This window comes from Quercus suber, unplaced genomic scaffold (assembly GCF_002906115.3).
Source record: "Quercus suber isolate HL8 unplaced genomic scaffold, Cork oak 2.0 scaffold_364, whole genome shotgun sequence".
NCBI lineage: Eukaryota > Viridiplantae > Streptophyta > Magnoliopsida > Fagales > Fagaceae > Quercus > Quercus suber.
The window spans coordinates 383,383-407,511 of NW_027069816.1; the positions used below are offsets into that span (position 1 = coordinate 383,383).

Genomic DNA, 24,129 nt, shown 5'->3' on the forward strand with positions numbered 1-24,129 from the left:
TAAATTTGGGAAATAGGCCAACACCTGATGTTAATGTACGGCTGTATCACCAACAGAAAAGATCAGATTGCTACCAGCTGGATGAGCATATAATTATTTTCAACCAAAAATCTAGATAATAAACAAAATTGGATTGGGTCATACTTCCAATGTACCATGTCTTATGAAACAGAAGTCATGCACAGCTTCAAAACTTTCCCTCCTCTTCCCGTTGCAACTTGAAATCATACTCATTCATCAAAAAACAACCAAAAAGAGAGAAACAATAAACACCCCAAGGAAACACTTTTTTCTAGAGACATTCATAGGAAATTTCCCACCTCAAGCAGCAAAACCGGCTATGCATTTATCTAGTGAACAGATTATTGTCTATCAAATATATCAATCACAACCTCCCATTTGTCTGATTTTTTTCCCCCATTTTAAACATTGGTTATTTTATAAGGAAAAAAAAAATCTAACAATTTGTGATTGATAGAAGCATAAATGGAACACAAAATGTGAAATAGATGATTTTTATTTATCAAATTAGTATCATTTCGGTAAATCTCAACATAATTTAAAAGCTATACATAGAAAAATCCTTGTACAAGCTATGCAATTCACATACAAAGCATTACACAAACCAGCATACGGATTATCAAGAGGCTATACGATCATAAATAAGATCTAGCTAAATCCAATCCATTTAACCAAGGATGGAACAAAGTGACAGATTACATATCAAAAGCAATCAAATTATATAGCCAAAATGGATAGATGATACACAGCTACACTATTGTTGCTTATAGTAGCCACTTTGGTGAGGAGGAGGGTATGGAGCTGGGATGGTGTAAGGAGGCCGAGGATGAGATCCAGATTGTTGTGCATGGGCATTGTAGTATGGGCCTCGCCACCCCGGATAAGCAGGTTGGCCATACTCATGGCTTGCATGTGACTGCTGCTGTTGGGCCTGAGGATGTGGATATGGAACAGAAGTAGGTGGAACATGGTAAGGAGAAGGCACCTGTGGTGAGCTATAAGCGGGAGGTGGGGGACCATACCCAGGCATTGTAGGCTGCTCCGGTGGCTGATAGTAAGGTGCTTGTGGCCGAGGATCTACTTGCTGTTGTGAATTGGATCTTTGATTCTGATGTCCTACTGAAGGGTAGTTGTTGTACGCACCTGCGTTTTTATTATCCTGGAAATTGAGGCCCGCCATTTGTCTTTGCACATCTTCAGTCATTTCCCGGCACTGGATGTTTCTGGTCATGACAAAATCGCTGCATTGCTGCTTTACATTTGTGATTGCATCCTGTTGAAAAAAGACAGCTCATTCATCAACTCTTTTTTTATGTTAATTCTATTGAAAAAAGAAAATCTTGCGTACACATGATGTATATACAAGTTACAAACATTCCTAAAGAATTAGGAAGAGAGTCAAACAAAAAATAAGGCTCTAAAAGAAATAGTCTATATAATCTATAATGGAATGCTCATCCCTAGTTCCAAGAGTAAAGAACTACTCATACAACACTCTGACTCTCAAAAAAGAACATTTCAACTCCATAACTGGAATCTCCACACCATTTTAAAAGTGGAAGGAATTCCTCCCTCTCACTCCACACCAAATGCATTACCATAAGATTACCAATACAAATATGCCACCCAGGAAGTACATACACATCTCCCAAAAAAAAAAACCAAAAAACTAAAATTTATGATGCAGACAAAATAACCAGCCACTTCTAGCAAAGTTCACAAATACAATAATGAAAAAATCACGTACACATGCTCACAAGGAGAGATCTATGCACATCAATAATATTATATCTCACCCACAGCTACAAAGAGGAGCAAGCGTATACTTGAACAATAACTTTATTAAATAAATACTTGCACCACACAGTCTAACCAAACATTTCTAACCTGTAGAGTAACATAAAATTTCAGTCCCTCATTGATGTTCTCCTTAATCTCTCGGAACTTTGCTATGGCAGCTTGAATCTGCTTGTAACATTTCTCACGAGATGCTGGAAAAAATAGAAGGGAAAAGATCAACATATAACCCTTTCTTTTCTTTTCTTTTTTGGATAAATAAAATAAAACAAACTATTTTTGAATTGTAAAATGCAGCCTGTAAGCATCGCTGAAATAATATTAGCATTTGAAAAAATCAGGAACATTAAAGGAAATGTATGATAATAGAATCTGATTAAGTGATGTCCTTTGACCAGTAGAATCTGAACTTCAGAGAAACATGAATATAATAGATTATTACATAATGGACGAGCACAAACACAGACCCCCCCAAAACAAGAAAGCCCAGGTTTAGGTATATTGATAGAGATAGGTACAGAAAGAACAAGGTCAGAATCCTAGTGGCACATTACAAGTTCATCTAACATAGTTGAGAGATAGGTGGACCTAAACTATTTCATAGATCTGGTACAGGTCACAGTTTTGAGGTGATCTGAACTACTAAATTATGGTCAAGTCAACTAGGATTCCATATTCTGATGAGGTTATCCCTTTGAATCCATCATTAGGGCTGTCCAGACAACCCGCATATCCGACCCGCCCGGCCAAACCGACCGAACCCGAACCGTCCGTCGCCCGATCCGACTACTCCGGCGGTCGGCGGCGGGTCCTTACTTTTCAAAACCGATTCCGGCGGATCGGGTGCGGGTCTCTTCCTCCAATACCCGAGCCACCCGACCCGACCGCCATATAAGGTCTGAAGTTTGTTGCTCTCAGTTCTCACTCTCTCCTTTCAATCTCACGATCTCTGCTACCCTTCACCGACCCTGCTCGTCGTCGATAAGCAACATGGTGTAAATGAAAAACTTTGAGCCATTCATTAGACTCTAAAAAGTACAGCAAGAATGTAGATTTGTTACACATTAATGATACATCAATGCCAGAAAATTGAATGAATGCTTAAAAAATCTATATGACAAACAGATAAAAGAAAAAAAATATATTATAATCCAAAAAAAAAAAACAACCAACCTTTATAATCTTCAAGATTAAAGACGGCTGAAAAATCATCATTCTGAGCCTGAAAGAAATGTCAAACAATAATTTGAGGATCATGAAATGCCTCTTAAAATCTCTCCTTTTTTAACTGAGAAGATATTAGAGACTAACAATTATATGCATAAAGATGTCAAATTTGGTTCATAACATATTCTCCAGTCAAAACCAATTCCATTTGGTAAAACATCACATTCAGTAAAAGAAAAAAGAAAGCTGATATTCAAAGAAAATAAAAAAATAAAAAGCAGTAAAATAAAGAATTAAACCTGGATTTGCAGCAACAGTTGTTCTTGTGCCTCAATATTGTGGGCAATATCTTCACTAATGCGATCATATTTTGATATCTCCTTCCTGAAAAGATCCTCATAGGAGCCAGTTGATGTCATCAACTTTGGTAGTATATCGTCCTGAAGCCATATATAGAACACAAAAACAACCAATTATATCATAATGTATCACGGCAATACTTTCAATTACCAAAAGCCAAACAAAAAAAAAATGTACGAATGAACACATACTGATCATGATACAATTTTATAGCCAGCCTGATATGTAGAAACCAAACAACCAACCAATTGATTACTTGCTTGCACAGAAATTGCCAAAAGGAAAATAAGTGCAAAACCAGGATAATATAGAAAAGAAGATTCTGCAATACAACAAATGTGCCTGTGACTTGTGTGTATACCTTTGCCTTGCACAACTTCAAATATTAGGCCAAACCTTCTTGTAAGATAAAATTCAACTGTCATTTTCTTAGACTATAATAACTCTCATATCCAAACCGTATTAGCTGGTAAGTTTAGCTCATACGCTAAGTAGCACATTTTCATAAGCTATAAAAGTTTAGCTTCAATTAATACTTTCTAAAATTTATCCACAATCACAATGCAGATATTAAAAAAATGAATTTTTTTTATAAGGATTGGCTATATAGCACAAGATATAATATTAAAATAAAGGTTTGACTTTTGAGACACTTCTTGCTAATTGGGCTGATACAACAAACAACTAAAACTCAGAGATCAATCTGTATTGGTTAAATGATCTAAACAAATTGGAATCCTTGCCATACTATTGAAAATACTCACGATAATAATGACCTTCAGATAGTCCAAAGCAATATCAGTAGTAAGTTCAGTGGTTGAAAATCATGTATAAATTAAACCACATGGCTCATGTTTCTCTAAACGCAACAACAATTAATTCCCATCAGCCGCATGAGAAATACACCAAGAAATTTGCATACATTATCAGAAATTAAGCATTGAACAAAGAATCTTCATCTGTATATTTGTTCGATGAAAAGAAAAACCCTTACCCAAGTTCAAACAAGAAAACACTATTATATTGGATTGACATGGAAAAAAATCCATAAAGTATTAAAAAATAAAGAACACTAGAAAGGAAATATCAACGTTGCCCCAAAAATATTAATAAATAAATATAAGACCAGCCCACTAAAAAATTATGTGCAAGCAATTAACAATCCAAACAACACACTTTTCTTTCAATAATTTATTACTTTACAAATAAAAAATAAAAGCAAACAAGAGTATCATTAATAACAATCCAACTTTTCTTTCAATAATTTTTTTTTAAATATTACTTTATAAAAAAAAATAATAAGTCAAACAAGAGCATCATTAATCATATTTTGCACCTTTCTTTTCATCTCTTTAAGCATGTCTTCAAGACCAGCCCGTTGTGCACCAAGAGTTTCTAATTGCCTCTGTATTGAGCACAAAATTGAAAAAATACAAGTCAAACACAAAATGTAGCGCAGAACATACCAACCTTAAAGTAGAACAACTCAAGATATGGTTTAGGACCTTCAGGTTTAATCACAAAAGAAAGACAGATATTATTTCTTCGACTATTTAAAGGTAAGAAAACATGATCTGATCTAGTTGACAAAAATTTTCCAATTCCCAATGTTTTGTGAACATGATACTTCATAAAAGTTTGACTGTTTTGCTAATACCACCTCTCCAAAACCTTGTCAGTTTTTAGCAAAAACACCCAAAGGCTCAGTTTTGAGGATCAATTTACAGAGGATGCAGATAAGTAGAGGTTTACTAGATTCCTGCCTCTTCAGAAAAAAAAAATTATCACAAAAAAAAAAAAAAAATTCTCATAATATAACAAATAACAAAATAGAGGCATGAATGTCATGTTGGGTAGAATAAAACAAGCTAATATTGATATGTTTATTTAAATAGTAGGGTTTTAGGGTATCAAAAATTTACAATTATAACTTTTGTCAACACGGGGCGGGGTGGATGTAAAAAGTCTAAACCCATTCTCGCCTTGCCTTGTGGGCCCTGTGCTGTGAGGCTAAAATCTCACCTTATTCCCGCTCCACCACCTTTGCAGGGCCGGATAAACCCGTGTGAGGCGAAATGGGGAGGGACAAGTCAAGTGGAGTGGGCAAAATTGTCATCCTCTCCCCAGAGCAATTTTTTTATTATTATTATTATTTTTTTTTTAAAATTCCATGCTCTTCACTTCAATTGCACGGTAGAATTTTTGATTAAAATGTGATTATGCCTTGATCAAACTTGATCAACTCCAAGATTTTACTATAAATTGATTAAGTTCACCGATATGCCAACATCCAATCTGCCAACACAAATCACTTCACCAATAGCAAATTCACTCCCAAAACCAATAACATAAAACCATACTGTAGTCCCTATACTCTTCTTATGGATTCATGGTTAACTTTCAAAAGCAAATATAATCAGTGTATATATATAATCAGTTAACATGGGAACTTGCTGTGAGGTTAGGACCTTTTTTTATTATAACAACCATGTGATATGACTAGATTGTTATCATCTTCGTGAAAGCTTCAAACTGATCTCTAAGCAAATGAGCGGATGAAACTATATGTCCCTTACAAAATGTACATTGGGCATGTGGTGGAAAGATGAAATTGACAGTCAACTTTCACAACGGGCCAAAGCACAAAAGATGTTGTTTTTGTTGTTGGGGGGGGGGGGGGGGGGGGGAGGGGGGNTGTGAGGTTAGGACCTTTTTTTATTATAATTCAAAATTCTTGAGCTGCTGTAAGGCATCGAGAAAAGCTATATGGATGTATTTGCATGCCAATAAACCACATGCCATCATTAAGCACATGATCCCCAAAAATAATTTAGTACATGAGTGCAAGTGGTTATGCTTCAACATCTGCACAGTATTGGCACCCTTTTAATATTCTTCAAGCCACATCCATGCAGGCACACTTGTTTTTTCCAGTGTCTACAATATATATAAAGTTTATGGCAATGCTGTCCCTTCCACAAACCTAAGCATTAACATTTAACCTTTTCAATCCAGACTAATGGTGCAAAAAGTACAGTCCTACCAAACAAAATAATTTGAAAATTTCCCTAGTCCTTCACCATCCCAATTTCAAGACACCCCAATTTTTTAGCATTATTCTTGTTCATACAATTTCTGGATACATATCTTTTTAAATAAGTACTGTAAAAATATCCATATTCAATACAAATAACATAATTCAAATTTGTAATAAATATTTAGACAAAAATGTTAAAATCGTATCTGTCAGTAAACAAAGCACAATACATATTCTGTAAGTTAAGTGAAACAACCATGTGATATGACTAGATTGTTATCATCTTCGTGAAAGCTTCAAACTGATCTCTAAGCAAATGAGCGGATGAAACTATATGTCCCTTACAAAATGTACATTGGGCATGTGGTGGAAAGATGAAATTGACAGTCAACTTTCACAAGGGGGGTGTGGGGGTGGATTTGGTGGTTGGGGGGGGGAGGGGCGGTTGGGTTTAGAGATTTTACCAAGCTCTGCTTCAGAGCACCCACAACAGCATCCTCATTGGCATCCAGAGACATTATTGGCCTTGCCAAACTTGGGAGGGCTGATTCAATCTGACAAAAGAAAATGCAAATATAGGCTTAGAAGCAGATTGCACCCACAGATGATTAACTAAGATCAGCTAAGGAAAACAATGCTGGACAAAAACTAAACCGAGGGTGCTGCCAAAAGCTAAACCAGCCAATACAGGTCAATAAAAAAAATAACTAAATCAGACAAATGGTCAGTAGTTTGTACTTAGTGAATTCTTATTAGCAATAATAAAAAGGGCATCCCAAAAAATGATGAGAAGTAAGCTGTACAAAATTTATTAGTGTGAGAAAGGAGAAAGAAATTCCAGTAAATCTATTTGCGTCCCATTTCTTAGATACCAACTTCTCAGAAACTTAGAACATAAAGTCTTGTACTTGTACAGTAGGAAAATGGATACTTTTTATTTTTGGTTGGGGGGATTGCCAGGTGAAGGGTCAAAGGGATGACACCCCCAAGATTTGAACTGAGGCATTCCCCATAGTGGAAAGCCAGACATGCCATCAAGCCAAGAGACTCTTACCATTTCTGGTGACTAAGTAGAAGAGAAAAAAGTACAGGTAAATTACAATTGCCTCCCTCGAGGTTTGTGGAAATTTCAGAAACCCCCTCCTATTTTTATAAAAGACACTCCACCCCTTAATATTTTGATTTACACAACAAATAACCCCTTATGACCATTTATGTACATTACAAATTTTCAAGTTTCTCAAATTAAATTCTCAACCAGAATAACCACCAAAAAAAATGCTTAATAACCAGATTGGTTATATCTTAAGAAAAATTTAAAAATAAAATATATAAAAATAATAACCATAGGGGGCTCAGTGTCATTTTTAAAAATAAGAAAGGGATTCTAACATTTCCTCAAACCTTAAGGAAGGTTAGTGTAATTTACCCAAAAAAAAAAATCACCAATGAAACGACACAGCCTTACACAACAAATTGTACCAAAAACCTTAAACGCAAAAAGACAACCTTGGATCAAGAAATGCCTTTGAAATTCATATCAGCTTGCATTTTCAATATAGTACGATTATGCTATTTAAATTTTCTTATTGCATGTCAATGCATCATCCAAGGCCTATGGTATAAGGCACGGGAGACAAATGATAAACATAAATAACACAAACAGTTCAACATACTGGACGGCGATCAAGGATTGACATGAGTGCTGAATGTTCTCTCACAGAACGCTCAATCCGGCCATCACTTTCTGCAGCTTGCTTCAAGTTAGCTGCAAATCTATTCAACCTATCCTGTAAGTTTTTTGTTAGAGTGCTGGACTGAGGTCTAGTCCACCGTGTTCCAAATTGGCCTCTAAATTGAGCATCTTCTCTTGCCTCTTTCTGCAAAAGCTCCTCTATTTGGACCAGCATTTCCTGGTTGACCCTCCTCAGATCCCTAAGTTGCTGTAACTCTGCTTCCAAACCAGCGGGGCCCCCACTTATCTGCACTGCCTCCACATCTTCTTTGAGCTCCGTTGGGAGAGTGAAATTCCCTTCTAAAGCAAGAATGGAATCAGGAAGGTCCATCTCTTTGAGCCTTACTCGGGTTAACTCACTGGCTTGTTGTAATTTTTCAGCTTGTGTTCTGATAACATCATCAACCATTTCAGTATACCTAGAAAGTGCCTTTGCACTGCTGTCAGGAACAAGGCTTGCAAACATCTTCTCCTTGCTCGCATCCAATACCTCACTCATTGCCATTGACTTAACCATGGAGAATGCTGGAAGAGGTGGTAGGGAACTGGGGGAAGGAACCCTCATGAGGTAAACTCTGTCATTCTCTTTCATGGCCCTCTCTAGGTTCCGATTAATATTGACCTCTAACTTGCTAATTGCATCCAGAAGTTGTGCTGGAGCCCCCTTTGCAGATTTCTTTGACTCCGTTATAGCACTAACCGCACTCCTCAACCGTGCAATTTCCTCAGCAATCTCTTCTTTCTCGTGTAGCTCTAAACTGTACCTATAGCAAGCTTCTGCATAAAATAGAACCGCCTTTAGTTGCACATGAGATATCCAGCCCTTGTCAAAATGCTGGTTCAGAGGTGCAACATTCAGTGCTGCCAAAGCTTCCTCGTAGTACAACCCAACCTGTAATCACATAAATCTCAAACCAAATTAGAAAATATGTAACATCACTGAAAATACCTAATATAAAGATACAATTCACTGTACTTGTGGAATGAAAACATGTACCAGAGTCCCAAATGACATTTAATTAAAAATGCAACTACAAAGACAGTGCTAATTTAAATCATTATTATTAAAATCATATTGTTCTACTAATGTTTACACGGATATCCCAATGTACAAAAAATCCACATCCCACACACACAAAAAAAAAAAGAAAAAAAGAAAAAAACGACTAAACATCCCAATCATCAAACAAGCAAAGAGTTCACATTAAATGATTTTTCCTCATATATGGATAAGGATAGGATTTGAAACCTATGGTGTCTACTCAATGATATTGCTATTTACCATTAGACCAACACACCAATTGGTTTATTTTTGGTGTAAGCACGATTTGAACCTTAACCCAAATCCCCTATTTGAAAACAATAAACTTTACTAGTTGAGCTAACTAGAACCCACAAGAGTGAACATTTCATTAGTGCAAAATCAAAATTGATCACTTATCAAAGAGACCCATCAACACAAACATACCCACATATCAAAATCCACATCCACTCCAATTCATCAAACAAGAAATTTTACCAATTGAGCTAACTAATACCCACAAGATTTCACACTACATGATCAAACCACCAATTGGTGCAATATCAAGATTGATCACTTATCAAAGAGATATCAAAATCCACATCCATTCCAATTCATCAAACAAGCATAACAATTCGCATAGCAATTCATTACATTCCTAACCAAATACTAAAAGTGAAACTCATACCTGCCTGGAGATCTTAGCACAGACCCCCGGCGTGCTCCCTTTCGCAATAGTATTCTCAAACACAGACTCCTGCGCTTGCGCAAGCATCAACCTTTCGAGCATCCCGGCGCACTCCACCCCAACGTCCACCGTGGCGCCGCCTCCAATCGCAGCTTTCGTCGCCGCATTATCCCTCAGATACGCAAACGCCCCGGCCGCCGCGATAAACGCGTGCGAAGCCAATCTCCGCCCGTCCACGGTGGCGCGATCGCAAGTCAGCCCAATCTGACTGTACACCGCCCCCAAATTGAACAGCACCGCCGCCTTCTCCAGATGAATGTTCTGCTGCGCCGCCTTCTGCTTCGGCTTGAACGCGTCGAACCACGTGAAGATGACGGTGTTGACGTGGTCCTTATCGGGAGAGATCGGGAACCGAGTCTCGACGAGGCAGAGGGCTTTGAAGTAATTCTGGAGGAGGTCGCGACGGGCGGTGGGAGTCGGGTCGGGCGTGCGCTCCAAATCGGCGCGGTACTGCTTTAGGGTTTGGAGATCGTCCTCGAGGTTCTGAGCTTCGCGCTCGGAGTAATTGAAAGCGATGTAGTTGCGGAGAGGCCGGTAGAGCTCGACGGAAGTGGTTTTCTTCTCGAAGATTGCGAGCATGATGTTGGAAACCGATGAGGACGAAGCCGATGGTGTGGCCATGGCGAAAATATTTTGAGAAGAAGAAAGAAGAAGAAGAAGAAGGTGAGTCAATTTGAGACTGTGATTTTGAGTTTTCGTTTTTGTTTTTGTTTTTGGTGTTTTTCTTATTGGCGAAGCAACGTGTGATAAAAATGGGAATGAGTCAGCAATGTAAATGTAAAACTTATGGCATGACTTGTGAGACGATTTTTTTTTTTTGGCAACACCTTTTTTTTTTTTCACTACGCTGGTGGTTTTATTGTGGCGGGTAGATGAGTTTAGATATTTAGGAATTTATGTGTTAATTATTATTGAAAATAAATAAAAACATTATGGTACAAGTATTCAACTCTATGACCTTTAATTTACAAGAAGAGATTTATAGGTCGGTACCCAAAAGTCTTCTGAGGTGATTGTTTGCGTAGCTCGGTCTTTTGTTTTAAGCTTTGCTTGTTTATTTAACTCATTTTTCACGGGTTGCTAGCTTATTAATTATGGAATATATGAGTTATTAATTTGTTAAAAAATCATTTTTGTGATCGTGTGGGCAAGTTTTTAATGTTGGATGGGGTATTGAGTTTGAAACTTTCAAAGATGATAGTGTGATGCTAAACTAGTTTAGGTCATCAACTTTATCTCTTATTATTTTTGGCATTGTTAAAGTGTCGGTGAGTTTGGGATCAAGTTATGACTCAACTCACATAAGAAAGTAACTATAAACTAGGTTAAGTTATGGCTCAACTCAATCACTTAAATCCAAACGATTCTAGGTGACAATAAGATGAAATTATGACTTTACTTAGGATAAGGATTGAATCTAGTACTCTTGTGCATTGGACCCATTAAGATGTGAACACATAATAAAAGTTTGGAATATATCATTATTCCTATAAAAAAATAATAAATAAATAAACAAATCAAGTCAAATGTTGGCTCAACCGCACCACTCAACACCATTAGATTTATTGGGTGGGATTTGTCTATGAGAGAAAATAAAAAGAATTAAAATAATTTAGTCAATTTACACATAGTAAGCTAGTAAATTTTTTAATGATTTGATCAAATTAAATTTTAAACCACGGGAAATTCAAATTAAATTCCACACTTTGACAAAACCTCAAATAAAACTCTAATACCTTTTCAAAGCAAAATTTTAAATTCAAACATAAAACTTTCTAATTATGAAAAAAACGTGGTCTAGTTTTTAATTCCAAATGTGAATTTCCATGCTTTTTTTTTTTTCAATTAATTCGGGCCCAGGCCCACCTTGTGAATCCATTTACGCTGAAAAAACGCGTCTAAACCCAAGGGCCGAAGATAAGAGAAACGCACGCTCGCACGCACCGACCATTAATCTTATTTTATTAAACCCAAAAAAAAAAAGGACAGATGTAACTTAGCGTGTTCGTTTCTGGCTCTATAAATAGGCCTAATACATTTTCACGCACGGCATAAAGAAATTTCTGGAAGAAAGCTTAGAGAGAGAGAGAGAGACGAAGAGAGAGAGAAAGTTAAGCTTCTTCAATCCCCGATCTCAGCCTCCCTCCTTACTTATAATCTCCGATTCAGGTACGATATATCGATTCCTCCAAATCAAAGTTTCATTATTGCTACGTTTATGCTCTCTTCTTTTTCTTTGTTTCTTTAATTTTCCCCAAAGTTCAATAATTTTTTAAAGGTTCCAGCTTTTCTTTTTCTTTTCTTCGTAATGGGTTTTGTCGTGAACTCGATCTTTTGTTATAAAAATCGTTCTTTTTTTATTTTATTCAAAATTGTATTTTCTTGTTTAAGTGCTATTTTTGTTGAATAGGACCGGCTTGTTTTGATTTGATTTTTTTTTTGGGTCTTCTTGTACGGACCTAGGGTTTATATGTTAATTCTTGTTTTAAATATTGCTGAGGGAAAAAATTGTGATGAAAATAAAATAAACGAAAAAAAAAAATTGATCTTTTTTCCGTATCTTGAAGTCAAGGGGAAAAGAAAGCTCTCAACTTTATATCTAGATAAGCTTCATTGTTTTTTTTTTTTTTTTTTTAATTTAAAGTTTATGGGAGTTTAAAATAAATATAAGATGAACTGGGTTTTTTTACGAGTCTCGACGAGGCAGAGGGCTTTGAAGTAATTCTGGAGGAGGTCGCGACGGGCGGTGGGAGTCGGGTCGGGCGTGCGCTCCAAATCGGCGCGGTACTGCTTTAGGGTTTGGAGATCGTCCTCGAGGTTCTGAGCTTCGCGCTCGGAGTAATTGAAGGCGATGTAGTTGCGGAGAGGCCGGTAGAGCTCGACGGAAGTGGTTTTCTTCTCGAAGATTGCGAGCATGATGTTGGAAACCGATGAGGACGAAGCCGATGGTGTGGCCATGGCGAAAATATTTTGAGAAGAAGAAAGAAGAAGAAGAAGGTGAGTCAATTTGAGACTGTGATTTTGAGTTTTTGTTTTTGTTTTTGGTGTTTTTGGTGTTTTTCTTATTGGCGAAGCAAAGTGTGATAAAAATGGGAATGAGTCAGCAATGTAAATGTAAAACTTTATGGCATGACTTGTGAGACGATTTTTTTTGGCAACACCTTTTTTTTTCACTACGCTGGTGGTTTTATTGTGGCGGGTAGATGAGTTTAGATATTTTGGAATTTATGTGTTAATTATTATTGAAAATAAATAAAAACGTTATGGTACAAGTATTCAACTCTATGACCTTTAATTTACAAGAAGAGATTTATAGGTCGGTACCCAAAAGTCTTCTGAGGTGATTGTTTGCGTAGCTCGGTCTTTTGTTTTAAGCTTTGCTTGTTTATTTAACTCATTTTTCATGGGTTGCTAGCTTATTAATTATGGAATATATGAGTTATTGATTTGTTAAAAAATCATTTTTGTGATCGTGTGGGCAAGTTTTTAATGTTGGATGGGGTATTGAGTTTGAAACTTTCAAATATGATAGTGTGATGCTAAACTAGTTTAGGTCATCAACTATTATCTCTTATTATTTTTGGCATTGTTAAAGTGTAGGTGAGTTTGGGGTCAAGTTATGACTCAACTCACATAAGTAAGTAACTATAAACTAGGTTAAGTTATGGCTCAACTCAATCACTTAAATCCAAATGATTCTAGGTGACAATAAGATGAAATTATGACTTTACTTAGGATAAGGATTGGATCTAGTGCTCTTGTGCATTGGACCCATTAAGATGTGAACACATAATAAAAGTTTGGAATATATCATTATTTCTATAAAAAAATAATAAATAAATAAGCAAATCAAGTCAAATGTTGGCTCAACTGCACCACTCAACACCATTAGATATATTGGGTGGGATTTGTCTATGAGAGAAAATAAAAAGAATTAAAATAATTTATTCAATTTTCACATAGTAAGCAAGTAAATTTTTTTAATGATTTGATTAAATTAAATTTTAAACCACGGGAAATTCAAATTAAATTCCACACTTTGACAAAACCTCAAATAAAACTCTAATACCTTTTCAAAGCAAAATTTTAAATTCAAACATAAAACTTTCTAATTATGAAAAAACGTGTACTAGTTTTTAATTCCAAATATGAATTTCCATGCTTATTTTTTTTCAATTAATTCGGGCCTAGGCCCACCTTGTGAATCCATTTACGCTGAAAAAACGCGTCTAAACCCAAGGGCCTAGATAAGAGAAACGCACGCTCGCACGCACCGACCATTAATCTTTTTTTATTAAACCAAAAAAAAGACACAGGTAACTTAGCGTGTTCGTTTCTGGCTCTATAAATAGGCCTAATACATTTTCACGCACGGCATAAAGAAATTTCTGGAAGAAAGCTTAGAGAGAGAGACGAAGAGAGAGAGAAAGTCAAGCTTCGTCAATCTCCGATCTCAGCCTCCCTCCTTACTTATAATCTCCGATTCAGGTACGATATATCGATTCCTCCAAATCAAAGTTTCATTATTGCTACGTTTATGCTCTCTTCTTTTTCTTTGTTTCTTTAATTTTCCCGAAAGTTCAATAATTTTTTAAAGGTTCCAGCTTTTCTTTTTCTTTTCTTCGTAATGGGTTTTGTCGTGAACTCGATCTTTTGTTATAAAAAATCGTTCTTTTTTATTTTGTTCAAATTTGTATTTTCTTGTTTTAAGTGCTATTTTTGTTGAATAGGACCGGCTTGTTTTGATTTGATTTTTTTTGGGTCTTCTTGTACGGACCTAGGGTTTACATGTTAATTCTTCTTTTTTTAATATTGCTGAGGGAAAATATTGTAATGAATATAAAATAAACGAAAAAAAAAATTTGATCTTTTTTCCGTATCTTGAAGTCAAGGGGAAAAGAAAGCTCTCAACTTTATATCTAGTTAAGATTCATTGTTTTTTTTTTTTAAATAAATATAAGATGAACTGGTTTTTTTTTTTTTTTTTTTTTTAAATCAGCTTGGGGTTCAACAGGGTTTGGATTTTTAAAAAACGGGGTTTTGATGATTTGCAATTGTAGACAAGTTGTCTAACCAGTTCTTGTCTCTGTTATTTTCTCTGTACAGATTTGTGTTGGTTAGTGTGGACTGAGGCTGCTTGTGGTTTTGGGATTACAATTAAATCCATTCTTTCTTCGCATAAGGTAAGGAAGCCGAATCAAATTTGTGTTTGTTCTTTCTGTTTTGATTAATATTGTTATACTTTTTTACCTTAAAACTGTGTTATATGTTAGAATTTTTTAAGATTGAGTGATATATTTTTGTGCTATGAGTTTATGGTGAATTATAGGACATGAAGTAGTAGTCTATATATTTTATACATTTCATAGGTGGACGTGAAGTAGTATATTATTTTTATAATGAAAAGTGGTTCTTGTTTATTAGCTGATTAAGACTGTTGTTGAGATGTATCTAGTAACATCTTGTTCATGTTTATTTGTTGTAAGTATTAGCATATGTGAAATATTTTCCCTCTTGTGTTTTTGGGATTTATAATGTAAAATACTAGTTGAAAGGGTAATTGTCAACATAATGTATGTTGTACGACTGATTAAATGCTTTGTCATAATCAGTGTTGTAGAACGTGATCATATTCATGATCATTGTCAACCTGGTGTATGTTCTAGCATTTACATGCACTTGTCATAATCAGTGTTGTAGGTAATATTTATGCCCATTATTGGTCTAGTGCGTTACATTACAATATTCATTATTGGTAATATTCATGTGAGTCACAAGTATTATTTGTAGATCTGATTAAGGAGAATTAAGTGTGTTCTATTATTTGTTACTTGCATTATGAAATGATGGAAGAACTAACATTGTTTTTTCTCTTCTTTGAGATGCACTTCCGATCATCATCATACCAACATGCAGATTTTGAGTTGGTTTTTGTTTTTGAATGGACACCAAGAGGTTCATCCAACTGGTCGAGGAGAAAAAGAAGAGAGCTCTGGAGAAGAAAGAAGCTCCTTTAAAATGGGAGCAGAAGCTAGAAGCTGCTGCCAAGGCAAAGGCTGATGCTGAAGCTAAGAGGAAGCTGAAGGCTGCAAAGCATAAAAGAAGATCAGTTTCTGATTCTGATAGTGACAGTGATGGTGACAGCAGTGATGGGGGAAGAAAGACAAGTAAAAGAGCCCACAGGAGGCACAGGAGGCATGGCCACTCTGACTTAGGTGGTGACAATGAAAGGAGGAAGGAGAGGAAATCTAAGCGAAAGCCAAAGAGACGATCCTCTAGCTCAAATGATGATAGCAGTGAGGAATATGAGAGTGGCTCTGAAGAAGATAGGAAGAGAAAGAAGCGAAACCACAGAAGGCACAGGCATCCAAGATCCGATACCGATGAGGACTCTTCAAGTGATGATGATGATGGTGAGGCATTCAAGAAGAGAGGCCACGCAAAACGACACAAGCACCATAGGCGATCAGAGTCTAGTGATTCAGATTCTTCTAGTATTGAGGATGATGGCTTAATTCGAAGAAACCATGGAAAGCATCACAAACGCCATAGGCAGTTGGAGTATAGTGCTTCTGATTCTTCAAGTGATGAGGAAAATGGTGCGGTCAAGAAAAAAAGCCATGCAAAGCACCATAAACGTCATCGCAGATCACATAGTGTGGACTCCAAGTCATCTGATTCTGTTGCCCACAGAAGCCATCGAAGGAGTGAATCTATAGGAAAGTCATCAGATGATAACCATGAAGAAGTGGGTAAACGATCAAGGCACAAGATTTCTGGCCATCATCGCCACCGCCACCACAAACATAGGCACCATCACTCAGATGAGGAGAAACATCATTCGCTCCAAGCAGAACCTAATGGAAAGAATACCGAGGATATGTGCAAGATTGAGAATAAAAATGCTGCTCATGATCATGATGGTGGAAACAAATAGGGAGATTATTGGTAACTGGGTTGATTGATGTACCGTTCTATTCTCATTTGCTTTCTTTTCTCACTGATTGGAGGGATTTCTTGAAATTTTAATGCAGACAGCAATTGCGTATTACTATTTTACTGGAATTTGTTGAAATCTAATGTTAAAACTTAATTAGTGATTCAAGTTGCCTAGTTTATTCTTAAATCTAATTGGTGTTTTTACTGAAATTTGTTGGCATTCTCTTTTTGCATGTTCATGAGTTGATGAGTAGTTGGTATTACTTTTTAGATTTCAAGCTGAGTAAATTGATTTGAAAGTGACCCCTTGGAAGATTGTTATTTGTTACCAATCCTCCTCAATGGGTGGGCCAGGTGTGCAATTTATAACTAGATGAACATCAATAATAGATTTATAGTTTAGCTTGGACCTCTTTCCCGAGTTCACCATCAGCTTCTCAAGTTGTCCTTTTCTTCACGGGATGGCTCAGGTTCATTGTCTGCAAGATGGTAGTTAGGAAGGGCTGAGGAGTTAGGACATAGCCAAGGTCCATTCACATTGTATCATGTGCTGAGGATCTCTGTAAAAGTTCCTATTTCTTATTTAGAAGCTGTGGTAAATGATAATAGTCGAGATAATGTTTTTTCCATCATACATATATTCTGTCTCTACGGGAAGCTTATGGCTATTTAAATCGATTTGCCTAGTGGGGTTGTCAGCATCATCCATGCACTTGATGTAGGTCGAACTAAAAACCAAAACAAAACAAGATCATCCCTACCCTAGGTGTAACAAGAAATGAGATTCGTGGAAAATTTAAAAAAAAAAAAAAAAAAACTACAAACATCCCCTAAAAAGGGGTCCTGATATTATGAGGTTTCTCATCATTCAGATTAACATTGGATATGTAATCCTTGACAAAACTTTAAGAATGGATTTTCTATAATTTATCTTTGCTTGGGAGGCAGTTTTCATCCACCATCCCCACATACAATAAGATGCTCAAAAATCCCAAAATTGGTTTCATTTTCTACACCAAGCTGAGATAATATTCAGCGGTTGGAACAAATAAATCACTAACCGTTGCTCAACAATAATACAACAATATGAACTACATCTAGTTTGTCAAAAGTTCTTTAATATCTTCTCACTTGACACGCCATCTGCTACAAGAATTGAAGTAATTTCCTGCCAGAATCAAACATCACTAGTGTTACTATAAAACATTAAACTGGGCTGCCAAAATTACTAGATTTGATATTACTGACTGCAAATAATGTTATGCAGCCTATACCAGCAACGCTGACAATTTAGATGAATGATAAGATGAAGATGATAAAATGCAGCAATCAGTAGGCATCTAAACTAAAACCAGTTTCATGCTAACAATTAATGATGCATAAAAGCATTGAGCATATCATGCTCTTTCATATGCTGATGCATTCCTGCACCAATGCCACCGCAAAGACATACATAGAACAGAAAGAATAAGTGAGCAACAGTAGGGCCACAAGCAAAGAATTATGGTATGACTGTTACAAGAAATAGCCTAGATTTTGACAGGTCCAAACAGCAGAAAGAATAATAATGTAGCTGACACAAATTGCTGGTATTTAAGGCTTTTCCCTAGCTAATTTTTTTGGGAGGGGGGGAATCTGAAAGTTTTCCCTAAATCTTACTAAGCTAACCACAAACTAAAGATTGTCGGAAACAATACCTATCTCCATAACAGAACATTAGCTAAACAATTATTGTTGTCACATTTAGCAGCTTATACTAAAGGCCCCAAGCCAGTGGCCTGGGCCTCTCACATTTTCCATTCTAAACCAACAACCCATCCCGACTCTTCCAATCAAGAAGTAGGGGTTCACATTTCTCAACCAAGATACAGCAGAACCTGCAAAATATTTTTGGACAAAACCGAGAACCAAGCTTGATAGAGAATGAGTACAGCGAAGCTAGCATTTTTTCTGACCCAAATCTTGATTCACATGTATTCTTGTCTGACTTATATTACAGGTTATACAGAAGTCTTATACCTTTTGGGTCCAAACATGGCAAAGAATGCACCGCCCAACAAAGAGGAATTCTTCCAACACCGTTAAGTGAAACAGAAGATCAATCATAATTTCAAAATTAATACATCATATTTATCAAACCCCGTGGGCTGTGGCCAATCCTTCCTCAAGTCCATCAGACTCTTACTGGTCTATTTGGGACTTAAATGTCAATTAAACCCACTCTTTAGCTTTAATATAAAGACAAAACATCATACCTTATTCAATTCTCTCTATTAAATCCCACCTTTAAACTTACAAGTGTGTCATCTACAAAGAATGCACATTGACAACTCACAGAAAAAATTAAATTACAAGCTCTAGTTTGGCCCCAAATGTAATAAGTCTATTCAATCTCAATAATTTTGTTTTCTTCAAGTCAAAAGTCTTTTTGTCATCCCAAACTTCTCATTCTGTTGTTTGAGTAATATTTTTCCCACCACCAACCATCTTTCTCTGTACTAGGAGAGCTGATCAGTACAAACTGTCTATATACAACTTACAGCTTTATGTATGTGCATTGCAATGGCAATGTTTTATTGTTGTAAACCTTTTTCTCCCTACATTCTGCTCTTGACTCAGTACTCCTGTAATATCCATTCAATTAACACTAAACATTTTCTTAAGTCAAAAGTTTTCAAATCATCTCAAACTCCTCAATCAATTGTTTGAGCAGAAAAGGATGACCTTTCTACTAGAAGTCCATAGCGTGAAGCTGAACTAGGTATTTAAACATTTAGTTCTTGCAAATATTTGCTCTTTTAGTGCCTCGAACATTCTTTTAGTATGATTATTTCAAGTTTTGACAAAAGTCACTCAGCTTTGAACATCTCCATAATATCGGGTATAGGCAGAAAAATCTTCTCTAAGGTTTAAAAAATAATTTTCTATCAATAAAAGTAAACAAAACATTTTCAAATTTAAAAATTGTCATTGAGCTCTAGCTCAAACGCCACCTCCTATGCCATAAATTTATAGCATTCTATAAGACATAATTTTATAAATACTTTTTGAAAATGAAGAAAAAGTCCCAGTAGTTCTATGCCATAAATTTATAGCATTAACATTTTCTGAACTTTCCTTTTGCAGTGTATTTTTTATTTCACCCCAACTATTAACACACTGCATGAATAAGCCATATTCTGACAATCATGATCTCATTACATATATGGAGATTAAATGAATGAGGGAGAGTCCACATCGATACAATGCAAAACAATAAAAGCATTTTACACATAGTGGCCAGGAAGGCAGGAACCAATAGTAAAGTCAAATACGAAGCAGAGAAAACACAGCTTAATCGCCCACTGAACCCCGAAGACACATGCACACAGAAAGAGGAGGCCGGGGGGGAGGGGGCGCACAGAAATCTCAGCACATCACAAGAAAATTTTAGTAACAAATAAAATAAATAAACTAGAAGAGTGGCAAACCTCAGTCATCTGTTTCTGCCCACAGAGCACAGCACCAGTAGATTGAGGGCTGTAAATCTGCTTGGCTCTAGTAAAGGCAGCCTGCAAAAGCAGTTACATAGCTGAGTATAGATTTGATTATAGGGAAGAAACAAGACCAAAGCTCAATTGCTCAAGTGCACAATCTACCTGTACATAGCCACTTTCACCCGTCCAGTTGCCATCTGGTTGTGATAATACAGGCACAATCTGAACCCCAGAAGATTCCCAATCTTTAAATCTATCCTATAAGAGGAAGAAACACAATTTTTAAATTAGATTCCATTGAGCAGACTAGCATTGCTGATTCTACATGGTAGATTCGTGACACAAATAACAAAAATTTAAAACAAACCTGATAGGCCATTCGCTTAAGGTTTCTTGCCCCATAATAAAGCCTCACATCAGATCTCTTATCAGCACTAAATCCTGACTCAATGAGAGACCGGATTGGACTGCAGATGAGAAAGTCAAGAGAAATTAGTAAATGATGAGGATGTGCGCATGAAAACTTCCACAAACATTGACATGAAAATGGAGATCAAGGAGCAAAAGCACATTAAATTTCTATCAGAATGATTCCTTCTAGCAATAGTACTACATCAAAGACCACATGGGCACAGTAATACTAACAAGTAACAATTTACATTTGGAGACTACAAATAAAGATTTAAATGTGAGATTTCAAGGCCTTTTTTTTAAGGAAGGAAAAAAAAAACTTTTAAAAAAAAAAAAAATTACTACTAGTAAGTTACTTGTACACCAAGTGGGTCTTGAACCTGTAAACTCATCCTTCATCCCACTGTGTTGGGAGGAGGAAATGCCAGTTAAGCTATAGCTCATTGGCAAGCCAAAATTATAGGCTATAAACTAGAGTTTGACAAAGCACAAGAAAATTACAGTCAAATGGACAAAAGACAGTTAAGTTCTTAAGGGTTGCATCGTTCAGTAACTACGGAGTTAAAAAAAAAATTATTTTTGTTGCTTCTGGACTTAGGAGCACAGTAAGTGATGCCTAACAGCCTAAGTCAATGATAGACTTGTTTAATGTTGGCATAACAGTTGTAAGACTTTCCAGAACAGGTTTTGGAATTTAGCCCTTTCTTGTTTAGAGCAGCTTGTATGGAACAAGAGCAGTAGGAGAACATTTGAAGATTAAAAACTATTATAGAGAGACTCAAGTCTCAATTTATTGGCACTCTATTTTGTGGCTCTCCTTGGATCCATGAGACCTTTTTCTTTAGATGATTTTATTGATTCAATGTATTTGTAACTTATATCAGTGAATTCTGGGTATAACCAGTATACTCCATAGGTCAAATATCGTAACATCCTTTATTTTGGTTTGATCAATTCTATTACCTAAAAAGGAAAAAACAAAAGACTGCTATGCTATACCAATTATCCGATTAAATTTCCAATCTTCATGTTCAGAATTAAATTATTGGTCAGAGAAATAATTCAAGAACATATCTTTAATCTGCTTTCATGGGCATCACACTCAGGGGATGAGGCTCAGGCCATAACGTATAAATTGCAATCCTCAGCAAAAGGAACTCTACTCTGCTATAAAAAGGAGACACAAAGGACTTCTGCTCTCCAAATGGAGAGGGCTGGCAATCACTGAAAAAGGCTCATTTAGAGTAATTCAATGAGTTTCAGATACTAAATATGATTTTCAGTTTTCACAAGATTAAACCATAAAAAAGGTTGTCATGCAAAGCATGAGGCAGAAAAAGGATACCATTCTAACAACCAATCTAAAATTCATGTAGTTATATCTATAGAAGCTCAAAAACAGGAAACAGTTGAACAAGCTTATATTGCTCCCATTTCTAGTTCAGAATTACTACAAGCAGCAAACCTTTTAACATCTAAACGTCACTATAAGAGGTAGGAACTGCCAGCTCATGCGGGTGCCCAGCCTACCCACAATTATTATAAATTCTAGAACCACATCAACCAAGATAACATAGATGGGCAACATAATTTAAGATATTCCACAATGCTTTTCCATGAAACTTGATAAATTCTAAGAACAAAGGATGATTAGTAATTTGGACAAGCAAACTAATTCCGAAGTACTCTTTATGATTACAAAATTTTCCATCATTGAGCACAAAAATACACCCATTTATGATGAGAAAAAAAACATAGGGAAAAGCATTGCACGGTTATGCCTTCGTTTCTTTAATACACTCCATTTGGTTCTATGGAAAACGTTTTATGCATCTTTTGACGTTTGGTATGATAGAAAACATAAATCAATTGAAAACGTTTTCCATGGTGAACAAAAAACAAACCTAAGAAAATAAAATAAAAACATAACAGTGTAAGTTATACACACACCAAGTGAACTTTAAACCCACGACTTAACCCTTCATGCCATTTGACTTAGAGCTCATTGGCACATTTCCCTTTTCCCCTAAACTTTCTATACAAAAAGGCCAGACAAAGCAAATCTCGCAACTTTCTAGCATTAACTTATAAAGATCAAAGAAGTTCCCAATTCAACTTTGCATTGCCTTTACAAGCTTACCAATCCAATTCAAACACTAGTTTGACTAAACCTCCAAATCAAAACTGAAATTAATTAGCAAATTGATCCCATATTAACGCATTCGTAAAGTTCGAACTCAAATTCAAATCTTGCAGAGACACATAGACATTAAAATTTTAAAAAACGAAGTAAACGAAACAGAAATCTGACCTAATTCCGGATCCAGTGGCGAAAATGAGAAGCGTAGGAAATGACTCGGGCGGGTCGACTCGATCGATATCGAATCCACGTCCCATGACCTGGCTGAGCTCAACCACGTCCCCTTTCTTTAATCCACAGAGGAGCTCAGCGGTGGAGCCAGCCACGCTCTTCACCAGAAACTCGAATGCGCCGCGCGCTTCCGAGAATGAAGGCGGCGACGCGATGGCGAGGAAGGAAGGCTTTTCGACTTCGGGGACCCGGAGCTGAAGGTACTGCCCAGGGCGAGTGTGGGACACGGCGAGGTCCGGCGCGTCGGACACGTCGATGGTGACGTGGAACAAGGACTCGGCGGCGGGCTCGATTTCAGTGAGCGGAGCTTGCGTCCAGACTGTGGTGTCTTGACGCACGGCCGCGACGGCTAAGCTTCTAAAGAGGCGGTGGTTACGGCTACGGCTACGGAGATTTAGGTGGTTGTGGAGGTTGAGGCGGCGTAGGATAGACATGGGAGGGAGGGGTGGGCCAAGGTGCGCATGGGGCGAGAGAGAGAGAGAGGTAGTAACAGACATGGTTTTTTGGGTTTTTGAATGGTTGGGTTTTTATAATAGCACTATAGCAGTAAAGTTTGGGTGTTCGTGGCGGGGACTATGGAGAAGAGAGGCGGCGTCAAAGGTGGGTAGGTGGTGATGAGGTGGCGTGTGATAAAATGCGCCGAGGGTGTGTGTGAATTTGGTGGAGGGTTAGTGAGAAGCCACGTGTTATTGGCTTTAGACTAGTTGACCCTGGTAGACTAGAGGATAGAGTGTATAGAAAGATGCTTTTTTTTAGCCATAGAATGAATGGAATTCAGTCAACCTTTCCCGAATGGCCAAGCTCTTATCTTTACCCCCTTTTTTTCTTTTCTTTTTTTTAATAACTTGATAATTACAAGGAGTTGTAGAAATTTGAAAGTGAGAGTCCGTTAAAAAAGACTTCAAATTTTTTGTTTTGTGGATCCGAAAGTATTATATTGTTTAAAGTTTTAACTTTTTAGTGAAATAGAGAGAAGGCCTATGGCTATGCTGTAAAGCAGGATTATGAACTGGGACTCGCTGCCAGTGGATATAACAGCACAAAAT

General features: G+C 36.7%; 3 protein-coding genes across 5 annotated transcripts; 1 reads left to right on the forward strand and 2 right to left on the reverse strand.

Moving 5' to 3' along the window:
* Nucleotides 1-487: 487 nt before the first annotated feature.
* On the reverse strand, nt 488-10,619 carry LOC111995718 (vacuolar-sorting protein BRO1). Its single transcript, XM_024027649.2, has 8 exons — nt 9,827-10,619; nt 8,059-9,009; nt 6,847-6,936; nt 4,682-4,750; nt 3,285-3,425; nt 2,992-3,040; nt 1,909-2,012; nt 488-1,294 (listed from the first exon to the last, which is right to left on the reverse strand). Exons 1-8 carry the CDS (start codon nt 10,505-10,507, stop codon nt 776-778), a joined length of 2,604 nt encoding a protein of 867 aa, XP_023883417.2. The 5' UTR covers nt 10,508-10,619; the 3' UTR covers nt 488-775.
* Nucleotides 10,620-11,941: 1,322 nt separating this feature from the next.
* LOC111993147 (uncharacterized) lies at nt 11,942-16,991 on the forward strand. 3 transcript variants are annotated; one of them, XM_065760395.1, is made up of 3 exons: nt 11,942-12,055; nt 14,993-15,069; nt 15,769-16,991. In XM_065760395.1, the coding sequence occupies exon 3, from the start codon at nt 15,828-15,830 to the stop codon at nt 16,821-16,823; it is 996 nt and encodes a 331-aa protein (XP_065616467.1). In that variant the 5' UTR covers nt 11,942-12,055; nt 14,993-15,069; nt 15,769-15,827; the 3' UTR covers nt 16,824-16,991. The 3 variants fall into 3 exon arrangements, with proteins under 3 accessions (XP_065616467.1, XP_023883426.2, XP_023883427.2); XM_024027658.2 differs by lacking the exon at nt 11,942-12,055 and adding an exon at nt 14,251-14,374; XM_024027659.2 differs by lacking the exon at nt 11,942-12,055 and adding an exon at nt 14,251-14,374 and having other exon boundaries at nt 15,803-16,991.
* Nucleotides 16,992-17,638: 647 nt separating this feature from the next.
* Nucleotides 17,639-23,843, reverse strand: LOC111993146 (fruit protein pKIWI502). Its single transcript, XM_024025013.2, has 5 exons — nt 23,024-23,843; nt 20,669-20,768; nt 20,464-20,559; nt 20,296-20,376; nt 17,639-17,993 (listed from the first exon to the last, which is right to left on the reverse strand). Exons 1-5 carry the CDS (start codon nt 23,578-23,580, stop codon nt 17,931-17,933), a joined length of 897 nt encoding a protein of 298 aa, XP_023880781.2. The 5' UTR covers nt 23,581-23,843; the 3' UTR covers nt 17,639-17,930.
* Between the last annotated feature and the right edge of the window lie 286 nt (nt 23,844-24,129).

What these genes read in the sequence shown, in the direction of transcription:
- LOC111993147 (XM_065760395.1), top strand. Translation starts at nt 15,828, where the DNA reads ATGGACACCAAGAGGTTCATCCAACTGGTCGAGGAGAAAAAGAAGAGA.
- LOC111993146 (XM_024025013.2), bottom strand. Translation starts at nt 23,580, where the DNA reads ATGTCTGTTACTACCTCTCTCTCTCTCTCGCCCCATGCGCACCTTGGC. An exon ending in TTAAGCGAATGGCCTATCAG is followed by an intron (nt 20,560 to 20,668) that starts GTTTGTTTTAAA and finishes TTCCTCTTATAG; the next exon opens with GATAGATTTAAAGATTGGGA. An exon ending in GTGAAAGTGGCTATGTACAG is followed by an intron (nt 20,377 to 20,463) that starts GTAGATTGTGCA and finishes CTGCTTTTGCAG; the next exon opens with GCTGCCTTTACTAGAGCCAA.
- LOC111995718 (XM_024027649.2), bottom strand. Translation starts at nt 10,507, where the DNA reads ATGGCCACACCATCGGCTTCGTCCTCATCGGTTTCCAACATCATGCTC. An exon ending in GTGCTAAGATCTCCAGGCAG is followed by an intron (nt 9,010 to 9,826) that starts GTATGAGTTTCA and finishes ATGTGATTACAG; the next exon opens with GTTGGGTTGTACTACGAGGA. An exon ending in AACTGTTGCTGCAAATCCAG is followed by an intron (nt 3,041 to 3,284) that starts GTTTAATTCTTT and finishes CATTTCTTTCAG; the next exon opens with GCTCAGAATGATGATTTTTC.